Here is a 19,554-nt window from a genome sequence, read left to right on the forward strand (position 1 = left end):
TTGTGTTAATATACAAGTGAGAAGAGGTATTTATAGATAAACGAAGCAACTACCCAATTCAACATATTTTATTTTAATCAAATGTGAATAATAAGTGATGACTGAATCAATCAAGACTGAGTATTTATGATTGCTTTATAATAATGTCTTTGAATGAGTTTGTGTTAATAAAAAAAATGAAAAGAACAACTTGATAATACTGTGATTCATTTTTATTATTTTACACAATATCTCAGCTTGAAAATGATTCAATTAATTAAATATAAATCAATGATACTTATAGCCGGTTGACAATCTATAGTTTTCGCCAAACCTGCAGTTTAAAATATCCAATTAACTCAAACGAAATTCTATGCTCACGCCAAATTGGTAGAGTACCTCGTTTTTGGATATGGTCCAATCAGCCAAAGATGTGGTCTCCGTTATTTAAAAAAAAAAAAAAAAAAACATTTAGAACTCACTATAAACCCATCATAATAATTTGTTCACATAATTTTTTTATTTACTTCTATATAAATTGATTTTTGAGATAGGCGTGGAACAATTCTTTGAGATACTTCCTATTACTATAAATTTGTAAATTATAACTCCATTTCTGTTGTTATTAAATATGTATATATATACAAGAAGAAACGTGTTGTAGAAGGAAAAATGCAATGCATGAAATTAATAATAAATGCGAAATCTGCAAGAAATATTGGCAATAGAGTGATATATGTAACAACATGAAGGAGTGACATTAGATTTTTTGATCTTTTAACCATGGTTTGAATCGATAAACACCCTATAATATACGTGAAAAGCACGTCAATTTTAAGTTACCTTTTCATTATAAAGGATGGGATGAAAGATATCGTTTAAAAATTAAAAAAAATTAAAAAAAAATTGGTAGGATAATTGAAAAGAAAAGGTACAATTAACGTACAGATAAGTACTATGAACAAGTCATGAAAGTGATCATACATGGACTAACATATAATAATATTGACTGCGAATATACAAAATTAAAAGTTTGAATAGATCATAGTTTACCACTATTAATTCATGGAATTCCTCATACCATGTTGATGATTATATTGCGATATAGGACATAATGGATATATTGAAAAAAGAGTATTAGTAGAAATAAAATATCTTAATTCCGGATCGAGCCCATGGACGATTTTTGGAAAGAGTACTATGCCGTGACGTACGATGAATTTCGTTCATTCGAGTTCGTTTAGGGTTCGAAAACTGATTTTTTAAAGTTATGGCGCTATTTTTGTCAATTCATTTATTTTACTATTTTTTTGCGATTCTAATTTGTTTAGACTTTGTTTTCATTACTTTTAGTTGTTTTATACTATGTTTCCATGTAAACCCTTATAAATAAAGGGTTAGTTCATTTTTTTTTTCACTATTATTCATTATAAAATTCGTGAAGTTTATTTTCTATTTAATTTGATGGATTCCAAATTTCGTGATTTTAAGGTTTTCACTTGAATTCATTTCTTTCGCTGCATCATATTGACTTATATATTCATTTTGCAGAAAGTATTATGAGAAATTTAATATATATGAAAGTTGTATATATAATATTGATTCAAGTAGAAGACGAGGTTAGTTGCCATTAGATATTCAAAGGTTTCAACGGATATCCGAACGATATTTGATTTGAAACATGTAACCACTATCAAGGCGATCTTCTTAATAAGGTAGATATTATAAGATTCCATGCCAAGGCTTAATATAGTATTACCCAAAAAAAATAAAAAAAATAAAAATAGAGAGAGAGAGAGCTGAACATAACAATTCAACCTGTTTAAAAGTTTAAATGAGTCATTATATGATAAGAGTAAAATTCCAAATGCTGTGATTCATTTTTATTTTTTACACAATATCTCAGCTTGAAGCCTTGAAAATGATTCAATTAATTAAATATAAATCAATGATACTTGTAGCCGGTTGACAGTCTGTAGTTTTCGCCAAACCTGCAGTTTAAAATATCCAATTAACCCAAACGAAATTCTATGCTCACGCCAAATTGGTAGAGTACCTCGTTTTTGGATATGGTCCAATCAGCCAAAGATGTGGTCTCCGTTATTTAAAAAAAAAAAAAAAAACACATTTAGAACTCACTATAAACCCATCATAATAATTTGTTCACATAATTTTTTTATTTACTTCTATATAAATTGATTTTTGAGATAGGCGTGGAACAATTCTTTGAGATACTTCCTAGTACTATAAATTTGTAAATTATAACTCAATTTCTGTTGTTATTAAATATGTATATATATACAAGAAGAAACGTGTTGTAGAAGGAAAAATGCACTGCATGAAATTAATAATAAATGTGAAATCTGCAGGATATATTGGCAATAGATTGATATATGTAACAACATGAAGGAGTGACATTAGATTTTTTGATCTTTTAACCATGGTTTGAATCGATAAATACCCTATAATATACGTGAAAAGCACGTCAATTTTAAGTTGCCTTTTCATTATAAAGGATGGGATGAAAGATATCGTTTAAAAACAAAATTGGTAGGATAATTGAAAAGAAAAGGTACAATTAACGTACAAATAAGTACTATGAACAAGTCATGAAAGTGATCATACATGGACTAACATATAATAATATTGACTGTGAATATACAAAATTAAAAGTCTGAATATATCATAGTTTACCACTATGAATTCATGGACCTCCTCATACTTGTGATGTAGGACATAATGGATATATTTAAAAAAGAGTACTAATAGAAATAAAATATCTTAATTCCGGATCGAGCCCATGAACCATTTTTGGAAAGAGTACTATGCCATGACGTACGATGAATTTCGGTCATTCGAGTTCATTTAGGACTCGAAAATTGATTTTTTAAAGTTATGGCGCTATTTTTGTCAATTCGTTTATTTTCCTTTTTTTTGCGATTCTAATTTGTTTAGACTTTGTTTTCATTACTTTTAATTGTTTTAAACTATGTTTCCATGTAAAACCTTATAAATAAGGGGTTAGTTCATTTCTTTTCATTATTATTCATTATAAAATTCGTGAAGTTTATTTTCTCTTTAATTTGGTAGATTCCAAATTTTGTGATTTTAAGGTTTTCGCTTGAATTCATTTCTTTTGCTGCGTCATATTGACTTATATATTCATTTTGCAGAAAGTATTATGAGAAATTTAATATATATGAAAGTTGTATATATAATATTGATTTAAGTAGAAGACGAGGTCATTTGCCATTAGATATTCAAAGGTTTCAACGTATATCCGAACGATAATTGATTTGAAACATATAACCACTATCAAGGCGATCTTCTTAATAAGGTAGATATTATAAGATTCCATACCAAGGCTTAATATAGTATTACCCAAAAAAAAAAAAATAGAGAGAGAGAGAGAGAGCTGAACATAACAATACAACCTGTTTAAAAGTTTAAATGAGTCATTATATGTTAAGAGTAAAATTCCAAATTGCATAAATATAAAATAAACAAACAATAGACAAGGGTTGATGATACTTCAGGGTTAATAGTTTAAGATGGAGTAAACTTAAATTAAGTTCCTTGACCGTTTGGATTACTGTGTTCATCGACTTTCTTTTTGAGGAATGCCCAATAAAACTAGAGAAAATGAGTGTGCAATCATGACACCCCTATTCGAACCGAAAGAAGTACATGATTACCTCACTTATGAAAAAATAGTGGGAGGAACTTAGGGATGTAAACAAGCCGAGCCGACTCGCGAGCCTAGAGTTTCCGCTCGGGCTCAGCCCGATTAAAATGATCAAGCTTTTTTGCGGGCTCGAGCCAAGCCGAGCAAAAAAAAAAAGCTCGGGCTGAGCCGGGCAGACTCGTTTTCTCCTCCCCACCCCCCACCCCCCTTTTTTTTCTTTCCTAAGCTGCTGCCTTTTAAGCCCCAAATAATTTTATTTTAATAAAAAGCTCGTGAGCTCATGGACTGGCTCGGGCAAAGCTTGTGTCCCCAAAACGGGGCTCGGTCCGAGCCTAGGCTCAAGTCTACCGAGTCGGCGAGCCCGATTGCCATCCCTAGAGGAACTTATCGTATACTTCCAGGAAATCTACACTCCTAACCCTCTTATCCTTTAATTAGGGAATGGAAAATTTTGGATATGCATAGAGATAAAATCATTAGATTTTCTCTATGGACCAAGGAAAAAATGAGCTCGGTATGTACATGAAACCTAAAGTTCTCTCTAGTCGTAACAAAAAGAGTTGGTCGATCAAAGTATACTTTTTGTGTGTTATGCATGCTTTACAATCACACAATTTTAGAGGATTAAATTTGAAGAACCAAAGTGATGAGTTTGGGAAGATGGAGGATCAATCTCAAAGAAATTGGAAGTGATAGGACCCAACTTGAATGATTTAAAGACGAACTTGAGCTAAGGGGGCTGCTTTTCTTTTGGTATTTCACTCACACAAAATTGTTCCAAAGGCTTTTCAGTTTTCACAAGTGTGAAACTCTACTCTTTGATGTTTCTTACACTAGTGAAAAATCTCAAGACATTGTATGATGATCCGAACAATTTGTCCAACTTTCTCACTCTTTTTATATCTCTTCATTGCATTGATTTCTTCGCTAAGACAACTTATTTCTTCTACTGAGCCAGAGGTAAACTTTCTCTATCAACAAGAGCCCTTTCATCTTTCTCTTGCCTGAAGCACACCAACTTGATTGTTTTGAGCCTCTTTTCATCTCTACATCACTCAAACTCCATCCAAGCTTGGGGCAGTCAACTAAAGTACAAATACACACTATAATATTTAGCAGTTATGTAACACAAGGGTGTAAGATACGTTTTCTGTGAAACTTTAAGCCTTGTTTGATGAAGATTGAAATCAAATTTTTAGTAGAGTTTAATAAAAGTTCGTGGAATATGTAATTGAAAAGTTGTGAATTCAATAAAATATGTGGTTAAAATTAATTGTTGACTTTAATTTCAATAAAAATTTTAATTTTAATTTCTAATAAATATGTATTAAACATGAAAGACAAAAGCGATGGATCTCATTATGGTGCCCAAAAAAAAAAAAACTTTGATGCTGCAGTTCAATTATTTTATGTACATATTACCAATATTGGGCCGTGTCTTTCGATTTTCCATTGGTAAAACTACAAAATCCATTTCTATTAACCAACACAATCGAAAATATTTCAATGGACTACAATTGTTATTTTAAGGTAGTTGAAGGTTACCTAACAAAAAATTGTAGTTAATTTACCAACTAATTTTGCTACATGTACATCAAGGTTTACACCTTTGTATATATAATGCTCATGTGGCATTTCATCGTTGGTCCACAATTGAAAATATTTCAATGGACTACAATTGTTATTTTTAGTTGAAAGTTACCTGAAAAAAATTATAGTTGATTTACCAACTAGTTTCGCTTCATGTACATCAAGATTTACACTCTTTTGTACATAATGCTCAAGTGACATTTTATCATTGGTTCACAATCAAAAATATTTCAACGGACCCATTTAGAATAATTGTTCAAGGACAATATATTCTCACCATAGGCCTATTGGTGAATTCGGCAGAAAGATTTGTAAATGGCTTGGTTCAATTGATACCAAGACTAACAGATGAATGTATATTTATATCAGTTCTATACATTGTGATAAAAAGGAAAGGACAATGGATAATTACACAGTATTACAAAAAGAAAGAAATAATCAATGTAATTAAAATTAGACTATTATAGGTGCATGATTAACACCAAGATTCATGCCAAGATGTGTGGTCAATCTATGGTGATTTTTGTTTCTATTACATTAACATCCCCCAAAAGCAAATGGGGGGTGTACATACCATAAGCTTGTCTCGTAGGGAGCAAAAATGAGATGAGGAAAGTCCTTTTGTAAAGAGATAAAAAAAGTTCGTCTGCAGTTGAAACAAAACAAATAACAACATCCTTGTTGAGAACCTTCTCGCGAATAAAGTAAACATCAACCTCAACCTATTTGGTGTGAGCGTGTAAAACCGAATTGGAGGCAAGGGAAATTGTACCAATATTATCACAATGAATAACAGGATGAAATGCCTGTGAAATAAGCAAAGTCTTGAGAACCATTTGAACCCAATAAACTTCAACAACTCTCATGGCAAGGGCATGATATTCAGCCTTTGTACTTGATCATGAGACTATAGGTTGCTTCTTTGCACACCATGAGACTAGGCAGGGACCAAGAAAAACAACATAACCTATGATAGATCGACGATCATCTAGATCCCCAGCCCAATCTGAGTCACAGTATTCATGAAAGTTGAAAAAGCCACGAGTATAGTATAGTATAGGCCATGATCAAAAATACCCTTTAAATAGTGAAGACCACGCTTGGTAGCGGACTAATATTCTGTAGTGGGTAAATGCAAATGTTGGCATAATTGGTTCACAGAGAAGGCAATTTTAGGGTGTGTGAGTGTACAATATTGAAGAGTCCCCACAATTTGACGATACTCTGTGATGTTAGTTAAGGGATCCTCAGAATGAGAAGAAAGTTTGCTTCCAACAACATAAGGGGCATTATAGGGCTTGGCACCTACCATCTTTGCCCGATGTAGTATGTCAATAATATATTTGCTTTGATGGAGATGAAGGCCATGAGAATCTCGAACCACTTGAATACCATGAAAGAAATTAAGATGGCCAAGATCCTTTAAGGCAAATTTAGTGTGAAGCATGGCAAGCAAGGATGAAATGAATGCATTACTATGTCCTGCGATAAGGATATCATCAACATATACAATAATATAAATAAGAATCTTGCTGAAAGGTAAAAAGAAAGTGATCCACCTGAGAGCCAATAAAACCCAATTCCTCTAGAAATTGAGGCATTTGAACCTGGCTTGAGGGGCTTGCTCGAGTCCATAGAGGGCTTTGTTGAGCTTGCAGACATAGTCAGGATAATTAGAATCAAAATAACCTCGACGTTGTTCAATGTAGACTTCCTTATCAATGGTACCATGTAAAAAGGCTTTCGAAACATCTAATATATGAATGATCCAATTAAAGTGGACTGTTATTGCTAAGACCAGTCTCACGATAGCAGGTTTAATAACAGGACTAAATGTTTTAGAGAAATCAATCCCTTGTATTTGCTCAAAGCCTTTAGCAACTAACCTTGCTTTTCAATGATCTATAGTTCCATCTGCCTTCTATTTGATTTTATACACCCACTTAGTCTTAATTATGTTATGATTAATGGATGAGGACAAAAGGTCCAAGTTTTATTTTCCAGTAATGCAGCATATTCTTGGTCCATGGCAATCCTCCAATCTTCAGAAGTCACGGCTTGGGAAAAAGTTTTGGGCTCAATGAATGAAGATGTTGTGGTAAGAGCAACAAAAGGATATTTGGTGGAGTAGAAGGATATATATTCATGAAATATTTTGGGACAAAGAGAACCGATTTGTACACGTGTAATCATACGCGTTGTAGATAGCTTATTCAGAGAATGTGGGATTGAGTTAATTTCGGATGGCATACGTGTGGAAGATGGAATATCTGAGAGGTTTTCAGGGACATTCAATTGATAAGTATGATCAGGATTAAAAATTGAATAAGATGAGTGATTTGGGGGAGAGTTTTGATTGGGTAAGGAACGAGGTAGTGGTACCATATTTTGGGAAGTTGATAAAGAAGGTTGAGAATGAATTAATGGGCTATTGTCTTCTGATGAAGAAGGACATGTTGTTGTGATATGTGGATTGGAAAGGAAAGTAGAGGATGATACTATGGCCTAGAAGAAATTTACTGGAGAGATGCGAGTGAGTTGGAAAGCTGATTTGGTAAGAGATAAATTAAATCACGTGGCGATGAGCTAGAAGGAAGAGAGGCGTCCAACTTTCTCCGTGCAGGGAACAAGTGTTCATCAAACACCACATGTCGTCACAAGCAGACCTTTTTTGAGATTGGGTCTAGACAACGATATCCTTTATAATTGGAAGAATATCCCAAGAAAATACATTGTTTGCTTCTAAATGCAAGTTTACTAGTTGTGTATAGCCTTAGTAAAGGATAGCCAACACACCCAAAGGTCCTAATGTCGGAATAGTCAGGTGTTCTATTGAATAATTTTCTATAAGGAGACTCGAAATTTAGTAAAGGCGTAGGCAAGAGGTTGATTAAGTGAATGGCAGTAGAAAATGCATATACCTAGAAAGAAGAAGGAAGGTTGGATTGGGCTAAAAGAGAGTCCAATTTCCATGATATGATGGTATTTACGCTAAGCAATCCCATTTTGTTGGGATGTATAGGGGCAAGTCAAACGGTGGTGATACCATTAGAGTTGAGAAAAGAGACAAATTTGTTTGAGGTATATTCACCACCGTTATCGGTTTGGAATTGTTTAATCTTGCACGAAAATAAATTTTCAACTAATAATTTGAATTTGAAAAACAAGAAAAGACCTCTGATTTAAGAGAAATAGAGTAAAACCATGTAAATCTAGAGTAGTTGTCAATAAAAATTACATAATAGAGATAACCATCCCGAGATTTAGTAGGGGATACTCATACATCTGAGTGAATAATTTCTAATTGACCTAAAGAAACTCTATATGAATCATTGAAAGGAAGATTTTTTGCTTTTCCCAATTGACAGGCTAGACACAAAAAATCTTGAGAGGTCGACCCATGAAGAGGAAGCTTGAAAGAAGCAATGATTCACTTTATGATTTTACCTAAAGGATGACCTAGTCTTGCATGCCATACATCTAAGGAGTTTTGACACTAAAGAGGGCTACTTGTGCACGACATTGATTTATCGTGTTTTTATTGAGATGCACAGGATAGAGACCGCCTCTACTCATCCCTCCAGAAGAGTTTTTCCTATTTCGTTGTCCTTGACAAAATAACAAGAATCCATTAGAATGAAATAGCAATCATTATCACTACCAAAATGATTAATGGATAAGAGATTGGTCATAGCATTAGGACAGTTGAAGTAAAATGTTGATTGTGGAGTGTTTAGGGAGAAAGAACTTAAGAGCATTATTATTACCCACAGCTATTGATTCATTCTTGCCATTTTCTAAAGAGTAAGAGTTGCCACATCATTCGTAATATGCTGATTTGCTTCGTTGTCGACATACCAAGCGTTATCTTCATGAAGTCCATTGTTGTGAGCTACCATAACAGCAAGTTGTGAAGTCGGATGCCATCCTTGATAACTATAATCCATCTTATGGAAACAATCCAGGGCTTCATGGGTTTATTTTTCCACAAATTTGGCATGGCATGTGTATAGTAGTTGAAAAATTACGTTGAGAAGACTGTGGATTAGAAGAGCCATTATTGAGATCGATGGTTGCATCGAAGATGTGAAAGTGTTCTATTTGGCGTGCGGATTGTCATGCTGAAATTGCTTGCAATTAGGAGAAAAGCTATAATTCTTTGGCCTCATTGGACCATTGTGAGAATGATTTATGGAGGTAGCAAGCATTGCAAAATTCTGGTTCGCCATGACAGCATGCTGATTTTGATTTTCAAGAAGAGTCTTATATGATAGTAGTTCAGATTGAAACTAATCAAAACTTATTGTATTTTTCTGTAGAGAAAACGAACAAGAGGCAATAAAAGCGTTGAAGGACGGATTCAAACCTCCTATAGTATAAGAGATCAGATCATCCTCATCTACAGGTTTTCCGATGGCAGCAAGATGTTTTGCACATATCTTTGCACTATTCAAGAACTCAGTGCATTCTTCCCTCCTTTGTGTAAACTTTGTAGTTGTCGTTTAAGGGTGCTAACTCTAGAATATGCTTGAGACACGTATTTGTTGGCTAAGGCTATCCAAACTTGCTTAGCAGAGTTTAAACCATATGCAGATGGTAAAACTTGGTATGTAAGTGTGGAGTTGAGAAGTCCAAGAACAAATAGATCCTTCTTGTGCCAAAGCAAGAAGGCAGGATTGATTTCCATTGTTGGCTTGTTCTAATCATCAAGTAAGTAATTTTCTGGGCACGGTTTAGATCCATGCACGAAGCCCAGGAAATCATGACTTCTCAATGCAGGAACACACTGAGATGTCCAATTCAAATAGTTTCCACCATCCATTTTCACCAAAATGAATTGAGAGATGTTTGGTGCCTTGAAAACAATAGGAGTGGTGCTGTTTGAAGAGGCCATTTGCTTTAGGATCAAGCATGAGCAAAAGAAGGCTCTGAAACCAAGAAAGATTCGTGAAAGGCTTGGTTCAATTGATACCAAGACTAGCAAATGAATGTATATTTATATCAGTTTTGTAGATTCTGATAAAAAAAAAAAAGGACAATGGATAAGTGCACAGGATTACAAAGAGAATGAAATAGTCAATGTAATTAAAGTTAGACTATTATAGGTGCATGATTAACACCGAGATTCATGCCAAGATGTGTGCCAAGAGATCAGCAAGCTGCTCTGCCAACGTGTGTGGCCAATGTGTGATGATTTCTGTTTCTGTTACATTAACACCGGCTACCAATTTTTAGTGCCTAGAGACAACCAACAAACTAATCAATCAAACATCAACTAAGAATATCCATATGTAAAGCCAAGTAATGTCAACCAAGCGTCACCTACAAAAAAATTTATGGGTGATGTATGCATCTATCAACAACGATCATTCTGTTGGTGATGAACATAACTCTTGGAGACATTTTCACCTAAGGATAATTCATCGATGAAGAGTTATACATTTTATGAAAAATGGAAAATGGTTGAATTTTTATTAAAAAACATTCTAATAGCTCAAATATCAAAAAGAACGAAAATGTTTTAATAATAATCAATATACGAACTAAGAACATTCTGATAATGATTAAAAAATATGTCAAAACTCAACTCGAATGTTTGAATATTTAATTCCCTGAGCATACACCATACGATTTCATGTATTTTGTCTCTATTATCAGTAGGAGAATGTGATGGAAAAATGTTGTTTAATAAATCAATAAACACAAGTGTGGAACGAAAGAAGAGATGGGAGCCAATACTTTGGCCTATGCGACTGCATGGCCTGTTGCCATAGCCAGAAACTTGGAGGCCGGCGTTAGCATAAACCATGCGACCGCATGGTATTACTCTATGGGGTCGCATGGTTGTAATTTAGTGACTGTTGGAGGTCGATTTTATATGAATTCCGACAGTTTTTTGGAGGAAACATTGCAACTTTTCATAATGATTTGGCACCAATTCGTGAGGTATTGACTCAAACCTATAAATAGGTGATGAGATGATCAATACAAACAATTGAAATCAAAGAGCAACACGGGAATCTTATTAACTTCATTCCATAAGAAAGAAAAATTTCTTTCTTCTTTCATATTCATACATTCCCTATGTGTTCTTCAAGTTCGGGAAGAGAAATATTTGTGCTTTTGTATTTTTCTACACTAAGGCTTGATCAATCCTTCGAACTGTTTGCCGCGAGACCCTTTAGGCACCAAAATTGTTACCAAAATGAGGCAAATATCATTTGAGGACAACGATATAATATCGTGTTTGAGCCTTTCAATTTCAGTTTGTTCTTTACGTTTATTTCATCTTCTTGATAATACTTCTATGCTGTTGCTTCTCCAATTTACCCGATGGCGATAATTTCCCAACAATCTCAAACGATATTTTGTGATGGAAAACGAAACCACTATGGTCAAGATTTGAGATTATGTTCATGTGGAATCATTCGATGGCACTAACTTACAGGAAGATTAGATATGAGGAAAGACATGCTTTTATTCAAGACTGGAAAACAATGAGTCCAGATTCATGATTTCGGACTCATAATTATCATTTCGCCTTCTCAAACTCCACTTTGGTAAGTCGAAATTATGTTTGATCCTCGCACATGGAAAAGGTATGTTTGTGAATATAATATGCATATTATCGATGTAATATGAATTTCGATTGCGCATAAATAGTTGCATGCATTCTTAAAAAATATTCATGAAAGTGGAAATATGAAAAAAGGCAGAAACCATTTGATGACCAGATCACATTATTCCAAATCTGTATGCATGCCGTAATACAACATTGAATTGACATAATTTGTCTGGATGCATGTTGGGTTCTCAGTTTATATATATATATATTCATGCAATTATGGTGGAAACGGGATCTACTCGACTTTAATTTTGCGTTGTCTTTATGGGAAGTTGTCAGTTCAATATATATATAATCCGTTTAAATTAGTCCGTTGTATTATTGAATGTGAATATGAATTTGAGATGCCAACCAATCATTCTTCCATGTTTATACTGCTTCAAATAAAAAAAAAATTAAGAAACAAACTTATTCGAATTGAGTTTTGTATTGCTACGTAATTATGAATGATTTCTAGACCATTGTATACTTGTTTAAAGTATTTGCATGGCTCGGAGAAATACTTTGTAGAGCACAATTTGTGCCTAAAGTTGGCTTTTCATTCAAATTTGGAAAAGTTTGAATATGGCAAATAAGTTGGTTGATTTCATGTCTTGTTAAACTCACAATAAATTGGGTTAATGATAACCTCATTTAATCTTATGGAATTAAATGAGATGACTTTATGCCATCTATATTTGCATAAAGCATGACAAATTTGTGACTTGTTCTAGTAGAAAGTGCTTGCAAAATTATTGTGACATGGAAACATCTTATAGAGCAAAATTTAAGTTTGCATATGATTGTGACCAAACGTGATTTTGTCCAAATGTGAATAAGGTGAACATGTACATCATAGTTTGATATGATACGATATTATCTTATGTCAAAAAGCGATAAGTCACTTATGTTTGGAGAAGTAGTAAATCTTGTGAAACAAGTTGTTTGGTCTTATTCATTGACGAATTTGACTTTAATTGTGGAACCAATTGAGTTGGTTATGCTTGAAAAACATTAATGGTCTATAAGATGACCTTGAGCAAATGTGTAATCAAAACTAAAGATAGTTGGATTGGAGGTCATTGTGACTTAACAACCACTATCTGAATGTATTTAAACTTTTACAAATGTCGTCAAAGTAAATTGAACTATGAGTGAGTTTAATGAACCCCATGTTTAAGTAAAATCCCAAATGTGGGGGTTATCATGTCGATAAATTCTAAAGTAATCCCAAATGTGGGGGTTAACTTTAATGCTTGTGAATTTATAAGAGAAGTTCAAAATGTGAATGCAATATCACAAGATTGCGTATAAATTCCTAATTGAGGAATTGTGGGGGTAATTTAACATAAAAGTTAAAAGTTCCCTAAACCTTTTAATCGTAGAAATATATCAATGAAGGAGAAAATGTAGAAAACCCTTATATATAATTATAAGGATGAAATACACTAAGTCTTAAATGGATGAAATGGGTAAAGGCCAATTATGGCGCTTGCAAAATCAATGGAATATTTAAAGAATATTCATTTAAGATCATTTAATAATTCAATGAAGAGAATACCAAATACCCAAGCATGAAATCCACAATAAAAGTAATTGACTAGTGTAATGATTTGATGGAAATCATCCAACATTGTTTTAAAAAATCTATAAAGCTTTAAATAAAGCGAAGCTTGTGGTTTCATAAAAAGAGAATTCTTGGTGGTGACTAGTTGTGTCTATCAAATGAATCGATCATTGGCTAGCTATATTTTGATAAGATACTATGTCACATGAAATGAAAAGTAAGGACATTAGTCTTAAAGGTGACGTCACAAGGAAATTATCAAAGATGGAATAATTTCCGAAGAGAATTTTGTGGATCCTTTAACTAGACCACTAAAAAAAATTTAGTGGCATATATTTTGAGAAGGATGAGGTTGAAACTCCTAATTTATAAAGATCCACCAAGGACGTTAACCTTACCTGTCGTTTACTCAAAAGGTAATCCACGAGTTCAAAGGATAACAACAAGTCATTCGATATGTGGATAGTTGCAGCATTATTAAAATTCGCAATAATCCTATCCTAATTAAAATAATGCTGGTTGTTACTGAAATGAGAGTTGAGCTTTAAGCTCTTAATGAAGTTCAGTGCTAAAACACAAGTACCTTTAAAAGTAACAAAGGGATTGGAAGAACTTCACCTAAACAAACTTTGAGGTGGTACTGTCTTAATTGAGAGTTGGAGTTTCTCTCTTAAAAGTTTGTTGAATAGGATGAGCGCAAAGTTATAAAAGCGCTAAGCGAGTTGAGGAACTTGAGAAAATATGGTACTCATGTATGTGTTCTTACCAGTATTGTCACATGGAATAATTAGTTCAAAACTATGACTACCTTTGATTCCGACTTTACTTTGTTTGGATTACACTATGTTAGATTCAAATCGAAAGATATCTAATCCTTATGCATGGATATCGTATACTTTGAATATGAGAGTTTATTGAATTTTGAACAAGTGGGGGATTGATGGAAAAATGTTGTTCAATAAATCAATAAACACAAGTATGGAACGAAAGAGGAGATGGGAGCCAATACTTTGGCCTATGCGACCGCATGGCTTATTTCCATAGCCAGAAACTTGGAGGTCTGCGTTAGCATAAACCATGCGACCACATGGCATTACACCATGCGGTCGCATGGTTCTAATTTAGTGACTGTTGGAGATCGATTTTATATGAATTCTGGCGATTGTTTGGAGGAAACATTGCAACTTTTCATAATGATTTGGCACCAATTCGTGAGGTATTGACTCGAACCTATAAGCAGGTGATGAGATGATCAATACAAACAATTGAAATCAAATTGCAACATATGAATCTTATTAACTTCATTCCACATTCTTCTTTCATATTCATACATTCTCTATGTGTTCTTCAAGTTCGGGTAGAGAAATATTTGTGCTTTTGTATTTTTCTACAACAAAGCTTGATCAATCCTTCGAACCATTTGCCACGAGACCCTTTAAGCACCAAAATTGTTACCAAGAGGGGGCAAATATCGTTTGAAGACAACGATATAATGTCGTGTTTGAGCCTTTCAATTTCGGTTTGTTCTTTACATTTATGTCATCTTCTTAATATCACTTCTATGTTGTTTCTTCTCCAATTTCCCCGATGGCGATAATTTCCCAACAGAATGAATGAATAATAAATTATTTTTTTAATGAATGTTTAGAAGGTGACTGACATGCAATTTGCAAACAGATTCACCTACAAAATTTGCGTAGGTGAATTCTATTGACCTTCTCCAACAAAATTTCTATCTTTGAGTTTGTTGGTGAATGTTAACATCATATATGTTACTCATTCGTTGCTGGTTCCCAAGGTAGCAACAGATGTCGTGCATAGGTAACTTTTCATATGGATGAAAATGTGATTTTTAGTAATCTTGACGTGTCTGTACAACTCCAGCATGAAAATTTCAAACAAAGAATTCACGAGGTTGGTAAATCTTAATGAAAGAGAGAAGTTTATATTATCAATCTTGTCACCCCACACACACACACACACTCACTCCTTTTTGTATTGATTTGATTGGTCAATTTATTAAAAGAAGGAAAAATTATTTTAACAAATTAAAATTTTCCTTAATTTAATTATTAACCATATCAAACATATTTTACATTATTGTTAACGTACAAAACATCTATATTTTAGGTAAGACACATTCGTGCCTTGGAGGGGTATTTACATAAGTAAAAAGAATCACTAAGGAATGTTGAGAGGCTTTGAGAAAAATTTGTATATGTTTGACAAACCTGCAGCAGCAAGTCACCTTCTACAATGAGTTATGATTCACTGATATTCCAGTGAAGTATCTCCAGAAAAAAAAAAAAAAAATTCCGCTCTTCAACCCTAATTGAAGATTACACACTTGTACGACAATGATATAGCCTTACTCAAAGATCAGGCTACTTGGCGTGAGTTAAGATTGGTGAATCTTAATCCAAGGACTTGTTGCTACCGAATAAAATAATGAAGTTGCAATAAAGTCAAGACCGAAAAGGTTTAATTCCACTTCTTCGACTAGTCAAAAAGAATAAGAAAACGAGGGAGTTGTTCTTTATTTGCTTTTGATTGTTTTAGTTAATTTTGCGAAATTACTAAACTAAAGCTATTATATTTTTTTTATTCTTTGATAGTTGATTATTTTACCTATGGCTTGGGAGCCCTTGGATGTTTTCCTTAGGGGCTTGCCACATTATATCTGGTGTTCTTCTTTATTTAATTTCGCAATCGATTATATCTTGTAGAACACATATTTGTTAAGTTACCCCAGTTAGAACTGTGTGTAAAACTACCTATAGAAAGTTTTGACTGACTGGTGTATTCTCATCAAAATGAATAATTGAGATATTGCTTAATTAATGAGGTTTTAGTACCAACAATTGTCTTGCTACCAATTATGATTTAAGTTAAATCAATTTTATGTTTAATTTACTTACTCTAATGTCATGTTGAACCACTTCATATAAAATTTTATGTTCAATGAGTGGACACATTTATTTATTTAAATCCTATCTTTAACACATCCTCACTTAATATTTTGATCAATAAACAGACTAAAAGAAACTTACAATCTTCAATATTTAGGTAATACAAGTACAACAAAAGTAACACGAACTAGTGGACACAAGTGACACCACCAGCTGCAAGAGCTCACACAGGCAGCTTTTACTTTTCTAAACGAAAGCACTCGAGGATTGCAATATTATTGGAAACATAAACACAGTACGAAATTGTAGACGGGCACAAGGCATGACCTCCAACAAGTACATATAAATTCATTGATTAGCAATGACGGTAGTAGCAGTAGCAACCATAATGCTTACTATGGTGATTTTTTAGACAAGCACCATGGTAAGCTCCCTCGTGGTGAATACAGTAACTGCTGCATTTATGAGGAGCACACAACCCACGCCATCCTTTGCTAAGTTTTGTGCAAGGTTTTGCCTCCCCCAATTGCATCTCTGTGTAAAAATTGGATCAGGAAAGATAAAAAGTATCAGTTATTCGATAAATTTACGTCATTTTATTTTACTTTTTAAGAGCACTTCTTAATCTTACTCAAATGTATATATTCTGTAAGTTCTTATCATGTTAAGAAAAATGAAAAACAAGCAAAAATTCGCTCATAGGAATTTTAATTTTTTTCGTGGGTGGAAAGGTGTCAAGAAAAACTATGAAAAATAATGAATAAGGTGATTAACTGTCTCCGGTTATTTTCTAATGATAATCATAAGCATGGTGCATTGCAAAATAATGAATAAAGTGAGGACATATATTGTTACATTCGACAAATCTTGATTGAATGTGATATATATATATATAAAAGAAGAAGTGGTTCTCTCAACAAATCTTGTTCAGTCATATATATATATATATATAAAAGAAGAAGTGGTTCTCTCAACAAATCTTGTTCAGTCATATATATATATATATATAAAAGAAGAAGTGGTTCTCTCAACAAATCTTGTTCAGTCATATATATATATATATATAAAAGAAGAAGTGGTTCTCTCAACAAATCTTGTTCAGTCATATATATATATATATATAAAAGAAGAAGTGGTTCTCTCAACAAATCTTGTTCAGTCCTATGTACTGAACATGACAATGTTTTCCAGTAATAGAAATTGAATTATCTGCTCATGGAGCGCAAAACTACCTACCGTAGGCTGCAATAATGAGGAAGCAGAAGAGGAGAGCAAGAAAAGTAGTCTTGTTGAGTTTAACCATCTCTATGCACTCTAAATTTCAAGTGTTTGTGATAATATACAAGTGAGAAGATGCATATTTATAGATAAACTAAGCAACTGCATAATTCAACATATATGTATATATTTTAATCAAATGTGAATAATAAGTGATGACTGAATAAATCAAGACTGAGTATTTATGATTGCTTTATAATAAATCTTTGAATAACTTTTTTTTTTTTTTTTGGCAAAATATCTCAGCTTGAAAATGATTCAGTTAATTAAATATAAATATATGATGAGAATAAAATAACTTGTAGTTGGTTGACAATCTCAAAGTCTTCACCTAAAATGAAATTCTATACTCATGCCAAATTGGTAGAGTACCTCATTTTTGGATATGATCCAATCAGCCAAAGATGCGGTATCAATTATAAAAAATATTAGAGTAACTATTTAGAACACGCTATATAAACCCATCATAATAATTTGTTAATATAATTTTTTTATTTACTTCGATATAAAATGATTTTTGAGATTGACATGATGGAAAATTTCTTTGAAATACTTCCTATTACTATAATAATTAGTAAATGCAATGTACACACACACATTTATGAAGAGGAGACATTAGACTTTTCGATCTTTTAACCATGGTTCGAACATAAATCCCCTATAATATATGTGAAAAGCAAGTCAATTTTAAGTTACCTTTTTCATTCTGAAGGATAGGATGAAAGAAATCTTTGTTTTTTTGTTTTTGTTTTTATTTTTTTATTTTTGTTTTTATTTTTTCCAAATTTGGTAGGATAATTCAAGAGAAAAGGGTATGAATTAACGTACACAAGAGTGCTATGAACAAGTCATGAAAGTCTTTGATAGTTGATTATTTTACCTATGGCTTGGGAGCCCTTGGATGTTTTCCTTAGGGGCTTGCCACATTATATCTGGTGTTCTTCTTTATTTAATTTCGCAATCGATTATATCTTGTAGAACACATATTTGTTAAGTTACCCCAGTTAGAACTGTGTGTAAAACTACCTATAGAAAGTTTTGACTGACTGGTGTATTCTCATCAAAATGAATAATTGAGATATTGCTTAATTAATGAGGTTTTAGTACCAACAATTGTCTTGCTACCAATTATGATTTAAGTTAAATCAATTTTATGTTTAATTTACTTACTCTAATGTCATGTTGAACCACTTCATATAAAATTTTATGTTCAATGAGTGGACACATTTATTTATTTAAATCCTATCTTTAACACATCCTCACTTAATATTTTGATCAATAAACAGACTAAAAGAAACTTACAATCTTCAATATTTAGGTAATACAAGTACAACAAAAGTAACACGAACTAGTGGACACAAGTGACACCACCAGCTGCAAGAGCTCACACAGGCAGCTTTTACTTTTCTAAACGAAAGCACTCGAGGATTGCAATATTATTGGAAACATAAACACAGTACGAAATTGTAGACGGGCACAAGGCATGACCTCCAACAAGTACATATAAATTCATTGATTAGCAATGACGGTAGTAGCAGTAGCAACCATAATGCTTACTATGGTGATTTTTTAGACAAGCACCATGGTAAGCTCCCTCGTGGTGAATACAGTAACTGCTGCATTTATGAGGAGCACACAACCCACGCCATCCTTTGCTAAGTTTTGTGCAAGGTTTTGCCTCCCCCAATTGCATCTCTGTGTAAAAATTGGATCAGGAAAGATAAAAAGTATCAGTTATTCGATAAATTTACGTCATTTTATTTTACTTTTTAAGAACACTTCTTTTATGGTAGGCATTAATCTTACTCAAATGTATATATTCTGTAAGTTCTTATCATGTTAAGAAAAATGAAAAACAAGCAAAAATTCGCTCATAGGAATTTTAATTTTTTTCGTGGGTGGAAAGGTGTCAAGAAAAACTATGAAAAATAATGAATAAGGT

The 19,554-nt window shown here is 33.0% G+C and overlaps 1 protein-coding gene across 1 annotated transcript; it reads right to left on the bottom strand.

The window, feature by feature from the left end:
* Nucleotides 1-16,420: 16,420 nt before the first annotated feature.
* On the bottom strand, nt 16,421-17,678 carry LOC111365780 (defensin-like protein 14). The gene is made up of 2 exons (XM_022986304.1): nt 17,571-17,678; nt 16,421-16,868 (listed from the first exon to the last, which is right to left on the bottom strand). Exons 1-2 carry the CDS (start codon nt 17,635-17,637, stop codon nt 16,690-16,692), a joined length of 246 nt encoding a protein of 81 aa, XP_022842072.1. The 5' UTR covers nt 17,638-17,678; the 3' UTR covers nt 16,421-16,689.
* Nucleotides 17,679-19,554: the final 1,876 nt, after the last annotated feature.

Source organism: Olea europaea, chromosome 17, assembly GCF_002742605.1.
Source record: "Olea europaea var. sylvestris chromosome 17, O_europaea_v1, whole genome shotgun sequence".
NCBI lineage: Eukaryota > Viridiplantae > Streptophyta > Magnoliopsida > Lamiales > Oleaceae > Olea > Olea europaea.

Excerpts from the sequence above, each read along its gene's own strand:
- LOC111365780 (XM_022986304.1), bottom strand. The coding sequence starts at position 17,637 with ATGGTTAAACTCAACAAGACTACTTTTCTTGCTCTCCTCTTCTGCTTC. Across the intron at positions 16,869-17,570 it reads CCTCATTATTGCAGCCTACG|AGATGCAATTGGGGGAGGCA; the intron begins GTAGGTAGTTTT and ends ATTTTTACACAG.